This window comes from Zootoca vivipara, chromosome 14 (genome assembly GCF_965207765.1).
Source record: "Zootoca vivipara chromosome 14, rZooViv2.hap1.1, whole genome shotgun sequence".
NCBI lineage: Eukaryota > Metazoa > Chordata > Lepidosauria > Squamata > Lacertidae > Zootoca > Zootoca vivipara.
Window position 1 is genome coordinate 44,841,612 of NC_142597.1, and position 7,404 is coordinate 44,849,015.

The 7,404-nt window shown below is 52.8% G+C and overlaps 1 protein-coding gene across 1 annotated transcript; it reads left to right on the plus strand.

The window, feature by feature from the left end:
- Positions 1-2,486: 2,486 nt before the first annotated feature.
- On the plus strand, positions 2,487-6,534 carry ABHD15 (abhydrolase domain containing 15). Its single transcript, XM_035139952.3, has 2 exons — positions 2,487-3,637; positions 5,272-6,534. The coding sequence occupies exons 1-2, from the start codon at positions 2,790-2,792 to the stop codon at positions 5,795-5,797; spliced, it is 1,374 nt and encodes a 457-aa protein (XP_034995843.3). The 5' UTR covers positions 2,487-2,789; the 3' UTR covers positions 5,798-6,534.
- The last annotated feature ends 870 nt before the right edge of the window (positions 6,535-7,404 follow it).

Below are 7,404 nucleotides of genomic sequence, written 5' to 3' on the forward strand. Positions count from 1 at the left end.
GCCCCAAGCTCGGCGGGAAGGCGGAGCCTGGGAAGGAGCGAGCCGGCTGGCTACGGGCCAGGGAGGGAATGCCGCTTCGCAAGCGCTGCTCGCCTGCTGAAATGTCTCTTTACCAACTCGGAACAGCTGGAAAGGGGAATCGGACAAATGCGCGCAGGAGAAGCGCTGCCAGCCATGAGGGCGAGCAAGCGTCTCTGATCTCTCCCCGCTGGAGAGGGCTGATGCCCTCGGGTCTCACTTGCCGGCTTGCTAACCATGCAGCGGGTTGTCTGCTCGAACAGGCCTTTGCCCCGATACGCGGCAGCTAGCAAGCTCTTCTGAGGTTGTTTTTATTCATTTGATTACGATAATATCCCACCTTTGCCCCAAGGAGATCCACGTGGCTTTCAGAGTTCTCGCTCACACGGATTTTACTCTCAAAACAACCCTGGGAGGTTGCTCTCTTTCAGCTCTTCTTATGTTTTAATGGAACCTCCAGGTCCGGAGGCAGTCTATCTAGATTCCTTAGTTCTTTAGTGATATTTGGCCAGTGTGAGAACAGGATGCTGGACTAGGTGGGCCCCCTTTGGCCTGATCCAGCAGGCTCTTCTTACCTACTTACTTGGAAACAGTGGCAAGCTCATCACCTTGAAATTCTCTGCATTACAATTAGATCCAAGGAGTCAGCCATCTTGATTATTAATTTAAGGCTCCAGAATCATAGCTGCCAAGTTATCCCTTTTTTTAAAGGGAAATTCCATTATGCTGAATAGGCTTCCTCGCAAGAAAGGGGGAAACTTGGCAGCTATGTCCAGAATACCAGATGGATGGAAGTCAGTATTTGTTCAGCCTTGAGTCATAACAGCCAGATGGACGCATTGAGCGAAGCGTGGGGGAATGTCAGTCTTCATCCTCTTGATTAGGAAACAGAATAATTAGCAAGGAACAATTCAAGGCTAACTAATTCCCCCAGTGATGGCTGGTGGCCATTGGGACTGATAGGGCAGAAGGCAGGGAGTTCAACAGTAGGGGGCGCCAGAGCCAATGACAGGCAGAAACATCAAATTCCAGTTTTGTCCCCAAAGCTCCCCACCCCACCCCTGTTGAAGTCTACAAGGGACAACACTGAGACTAAAGTGTGTGGGGGGGGAGCTGATGGGTAGGGCCACCCTCTAGACTGGATGAAGGCAAGCGGAGGTTGGTGGAGCAATGCCCCATTTCCCCTCCAGGACTAATCACCTCTGAAAACAACTAGGAGCGATGATCTGCTGGGGCAGGACAGCTCTCAGAAGTGGTGGTCATTGGCAGATACAGCTGATGACACAGTCTCTCTCTGCTTTTAACTGGCCCAAGATCTCTCTCTCTCTCTCTCTCTCTCTGTGTGTGTGTGTGTGTGTGTGTGTGTGTGTGGTTTTTTGTTTTTGCTGTAAACCTTGAATGACCCTTTGAGAAGGCAGCCTTCAGGTCCCCTGAAGTTTAAGGGAAATTCCTCATCACCCAAACTTCAGATGGCTTATGTCCACATTTTGGGAGAAAAAGCACACTTCTAAAATATATTTTTGTACTTTTTTGAGCTGTGAATTGCATGCAAAAAATTGGATGTATGTGAAATCTGATGAACAATTGTGCCCCGACTGCAATGGCACCAAACAGGATTAAAGCCCAAACCAAGCAAAAAATAAGGATTGCAATAGCTTTGCCCATATTTTGTACAAGTCTGCCGAAGAAAGAAAGAAAGGGCAGCCAGGCCACCTGTTCTCTTAAGTCAGGTGTGGAGAAGTCTAGTGTCCAGATCAAAGGAAGTGATAGAGCCACTCTATTCTGCCTTGATCAGACTGCACTTGTACTTTGTCCAGTTCTGGGCATCACAATTTAAGAAGGATGTTGACAAGCTGGAAGGTGTGCAGAGGAGGAGGACCAAGATGATCCAGGGCCTGGAAATCAAGCCTGATGAGGAACGGTTGAAGGAGCTGGCAATGCTCAGCCTGGAGGGGGGGATGTGAAAGCCATCTTCAAATATGAAGGGCTGTCACGAGACAGGAGATTCCAAGTGAAGATTAGAAAGAACTTTATGAGGGCAGGAGCTGATTGACAGTGGAACAGACACCCTCAAAAGTGGGTTGCCTCTCCTTCACTGGACGTTTTTGAACAGGCGCCAGAGACTCATCCGTGAGAAGCTCTTTTGCTCTGATTCCTGCATTGCAGGAGGGTGGACTAGATGACTCTTGGAGTTCCTTCCAGTCCTACATTCCTATGATTCTATAAGCGCTGATGGACTACAGCTCCCATCATCCCTGGCCATTGGGGCTGATGGGAGTCGTCATTCAACAGCACCTTGTGGTTGAACGAGGCAGAGTACAAAATCAGGAGATGCTGGGAGAGAGAGGGAATATCTAATATACAGGATAATTAGTGCTTTTCTTCTGGAAAAAAAAATGGTGTTGGTGATACTCACCATGAAGTTGTTACCGTTAGTGCCAGATCTTTAACCAGTTCTTTTCTTATAGGAAAAAAGGTGTCTGTGCTGCGTACCTTTCTATACCCCCAGGGGGGGAAAAGCACTGAGGATAATCATCCCCCTTTGGGCCTCTGGAAGCAGAAGGTGAACAGCTCTGGAAGCAGAAGGGTTAACCCACTTGCAGGAACAACACCCATCACCCCTGCTTTCCTGTCCCCCCCCCCCCGCAACCCTCAGACAAATAAATTATTTGCTTAAGTAACCAAGCACCAGTTAGCTCCAGAAAAAGCTGGCCAGACTCTCAGCAAGTTCTAGTGAGGCGTTTGCCTGAGGCCCCAGCAGCCCAGAGGCGATGGTTTTTTGGGCCGTGGGGTGCATCCTTCTGGGCTTCCTCACCTGGTGGCTCTGGCGGCCCCAGGGTCTTCTCGTCAGATCCACCGATGGCAAGAGGCAGCCGCGAAGTTGGGGACCCGCAGAGGAGGAGCGCAAGGCTGCTGGGGTCCCTTTGGGAGAAGAGCGGGGGTCTCCTGTAGGGGGCTGCCGCCTCATCTGCAGGCCCTCTGCCCTCGCTCAGGCCCTGGTCAAGAGCTTCTGCCGCTCTGCCCACCTGGAGACCAAGCGGTGGTCCTGGAAGCGGTGGCCAAACCTGCAGACTGCCGTGCAGCTCCTGTGGCCCCCGGATCGCCCACTGGAGTTTTCCAGGGACCACCTCCAACTGGCGGACGGGGGCATCGTTGCGTTGGATTGGGTGGCCGGGCCCGTGGACGGAGGTAGGAAAGCCACTGACGCAGCGGTTCTCCTGGTGGTGCCCAACGCCACTGGCGCGATCAGCAGGAACGTCCAGCAGCTGTGCCGACTGGCCCTCTGGCAAGGCTACTATCCGGTCATCTTCAACCGGCGTGGGCACAACGGCTGCCCACTGACCACCCCCAGGCTGCAGCCCTTTGGCGACCCAGATGACCTGAAAGAGGCAGTGGCATACATCCGGTTCCGGCATCCCAGCAGCGCCCTGTTTGCCATGAGCGAAGGGTCAGGGTCAGGCCTGCTGCTCTCTTACCTGGGCGAATGCGGCTCATCCAGCTACCTGTGTGGCGCTGCCTGCGTCTCGCCCATTCTGAAGGCCCAGGACTGGTTTGAAGCTGGCCTCCCTTGGCTGTATGAATGGAGCCTCCTCCTGCCCCAGAAGAGGAGCATCAGCAGGTGGGTACTTTCCAAAGCTTCTGCCATAGCACGCCCTCCCACATTTCTCCGATGAAAATAGGAAAAGCAGGACATAAAGGGATCAAATCAGAAACCGGGACAGCTTCTGTAAATGCGGGACTGTCCCTGGAAAATAGGGACACTTGGAGGGTCTGGAATAGGGCCTGAACCAGTGGTATGGGGCGAATTTTTTTTGCAGGGGAACAATTAGGACCAGAGGGGCCAGTGAGGGAGATTGGGGGGGGCATGTCACAAGCATGATGCCTTGATGGCCTGGTGTCGCTCACATGAGCATCATGCCTCCCTCCCTAAGCTGGGCAGAAGCTTCCCAGGTTTGGGGCACGAGGGGAACATTTAGAAGACTAGCCTAGTCTCCCTAGTCCACTGACCGCATGCCAATAGCCTGAACCACCATCCAAAGCTGGGTGGTGCACATAAAGGTAAAGGGATCCCTGACCATTAGGCCCAGGCGCAGAGGACTCTGGGGTTGCGGCGCTCATCTCGCTTTACTGGCTGAGGGAACCGGCATACAGCTTCCGGGTCATGTGGCCAGCATGACTAAGCCACTTGTGGCAAACCAGAGCAGCGCACGCAAACGCCGTTTACCTTCCCAACGGAGCGGTACCTATTTATCTACTTGCACTTTGACGTGCTTTCGAACTGCTAGGTTGGCAGGAGCTGGGACCGAGCAATGGGAGCTCACCCCGTTGCGGGGATTCGAACTGCCGACCTTCTGATCGACAAGCCCATGAGGCTCAGTGGTTTAGACCACAATGCCACCCGCGTTCCTGAGTGATAGGGGCACCCATAAAACTCCTAAAGGCCCCCTAACACACATACTGCCCCACCCCATGGTCATTACGTGGTGAAGGCGGTTTCTACCCCCCCTTCAGTTCCTAGGGGTGATGGAGGAAGTGGAAAGACTGACACTCTTCCCCACTTCCTGTTGTGGCTTTGTGGTCTTCAAAGCCCAGATTTAAATCTACAGGATCTGACTTTTACACAGGTGCCTTTGAAAAAGCGAAGTGTGGGTGCCCCCCTCTTTCATGTGGGGGAAACCGATCCGGGGCGGGAAGTGATGAGAAGGGTTGGCACCCCTGGCACTCGCTCAAAAGGAACTCCTTCTTCAGTTAAGCTGTGGAACTCCCTGCCACAGGAGGCAGCGATGGACACCAACTTGGTTGGCTTTAAGTGAGGATTAGACAAATTCATGGAGGAGGAGGAAGGCTGTCGATGGCTACTCCAACGCAGGAGGCGGCAATGCTTCTTCTGAATGCCAGTTGCTGGAAACCACACAAGAAGTTGCTCTTGAGATCGAATCCTGCTTGCAGGCTTCCCATAGGCGTCAGGGAGGTGGCTTTGAGCATAGTACGTTGGACCAGATGGGCCACTGTCCTGACCCAGGAAGCTTGCCTTCTGTGCTTAAAAATCTCAATGAGCTCCTTGAACTCTGATGGTGCCTCTTGGCTAGAGAAGCAGGGTGTGTGCAGAAACCAGCCTCCTGTGCAAAGATACAATTCATGTTGCCCTGCCTGCTTTCCCTTCCGGCCTCACCCACCCCTGGCATGTGCCCCCCTGGAAAATGCGGACCCCAGCCTGAAAAAAGCTTACCCACCCACTTCTCTGTGTTCCAGGTATGCCAAAGCCCTGGAGGTGGTGGCGGAGATGGACCGGGTCCTTGGGAGCAGCTCCTTGCGAGCTTTTGAAGCTGCCCTCTTCTGCCCACAGCGGAGGCAGAAGATGAGCTGGGAGACCTACTGGGCCAGCAACGACCCCCTGCGGGATGTGGACGAGGTGGCCGTGCCTGTCCTGTGCCTCTGCAGCGCCGATGACCCCATCCGGGGGGCTCCCGAGGACACCATCCCGTGGGAGCTCTTCCAGAGCAACCCTTTCTTCTTCCTGCTGCTGAGTCCACACGGAGGACACTGCGGGTTCCTCGGGAAGGATCTCAAAGGCTCCTGGGGTAACGCAGTGGTGCTGGAGTACCTGCAGATCTTGGCGGAGTTTCTCCGAGGGGAAGAGAGGATGAAGGACAAGCCCCGCCGAAGGACAGCCACCGCCCAGCATCGCTGCTGCCGGCGGCGCGGCCCTCTGCGGAACAGGGGGGCCACCCTGCCTGGCTTCGACCTCTTCAGCTGGCAAAGGTCGTACACACGGTGACAGAGCAACAGGCTGCACACGACTCCTGGAGCAACCGGAACCGGAACCTCGAGGGCAAATGGGCTGGGTATTTTAAGGGATGTAAGGGTCTCTGTCCTTGCGGAAAGGGAGCAACAGAATATTTGGCCCACATCGTTCTTGCCTAGAGTGCCCTTAAAGGCAGCTGAATTTCGCTGCAATTCTTGCATTGAACAAGGTGGGACTAGATGACCCTCTGACTTCCTATTCATTCAATCTCTGAGCATTGCGGCTGTCGTTGCTTTACATCATTTCTGTCATACAACCCATTTGTACATTATAATACTTGGCTGCCAGTGTGATTGGTTTTGTTTTGCTCAGGTCCATGGCGGCATCTTAGTAAAGAATCTGTTATCTGTAGTTGGGAAATCGTGAATTACTTCAACCTGCTCTTGCGATTCTGGAACAGCCTTCCCTGAGCTGGCGCCCTCCAGCTGTCTGTGGACGGGGCCGCAGTGGGCAGGTGGGGGGGGGTTGCCATTTCAACTTGCCACAATGCCCCCAGCCCAGGATTGCAAGAAAACAGCGGCCGTCCTTTCTCTTGCCACCTACGGTTCAGATTCTTATTGATGTTCTTAGCTGCTTTTGATGTAAAGCGCTTTTGAGTCCCTCTTGTGAGAATAAGAGTGAGCAGGAGTAGGGAGCCTGTGCCCTGGGGGCCAAATTTGGCTTGTGAGCTTATCTGTGCACCCTCATTAAACTTATTGCCTGGCTGGAAATGTTGCCTTCAACTTGCTTACCTGGAGGATGAAGAGGGATGTGTATGTGCAGAAACACTAGCTGACTGTGCAAAGGTAAAAATTTGCATGCATTGCCCCACCCACTTTTACCTCTGGCTCCGCCCACCACTCTCATGCGACCCCACCCCCCAAAAAAGGAGATTTGGCCTGTATGGGCTGTAAAAGATTCCCCACCCCTGTTTTAAGAGGGAGGGTAGGCAGAGATGGGCATTGTAGCAGCTGACCAGAGGACTGTGATTCCTGCATTGCAGGGGGTCAGGCTCGATGACCCCTGGGGTGCTCTTCCAATTCTACGATTCCATTATTCCAGCCCCATACTGACCTCTGTTAACAAACCGAAGCAGAGACGCCGTCTACTAAAATTACTTTATTACAGCTCTCTTTTTTTAAACATTTCCTTTGCTATGATACAAAGGATACTTACAAACAAAATATTACATATCACCTCTTTTTGTTCTCTTGATTTCCCTCCCCCTCCCCCAACTGCCCCCCAAACAACTTGGTTGGTAACAGCTGTAAATGCACAATCTATACAATTAATACAGGTTATATGAGCTATCGTGTACGCCTGAACCAGAAGAAAAGACGGGAATACTGACGAGAAGTATTGTACAAGAGAGAGCGAGGAGAGAGGCTCGCTTTGCCCGCCGGCGAAAATGCACACCTCGAGCTGGGTCTCAAAGGCAAAGCCTCTGCCTTAAGCGGCTGGGGGACAACATGGTCCTTGTTTAGACTTGCGTGCAACTGACTTGCTATGGATAAAGCTTTTTAAAAAACAAAAACCCCCAAACCAAAATAATGAAGCTGTGAAGCTTCCAACACAACTGTCCAGCCAAACAAATGCACCTC

What these genes read in the sequence shown, in the direction of transcription:
- ABHD15 (XM_035139952.3), top strand. Translation starts at nt 2,790, where the DNA reads ATGGTTTTTTGGGCCGTGGGGTGCATCCTTCTGGGCTTCCTCACCTGG. An exon ending in CAGAAGAGGAGCATCAGCAG is followed by an intron (nt 3,638 to 5,271) that starts GTGGGTACTTTC and finishes TCTGTGTTCCAG; the next exon opens with GTATGCCAAAGCCCTGGAGG.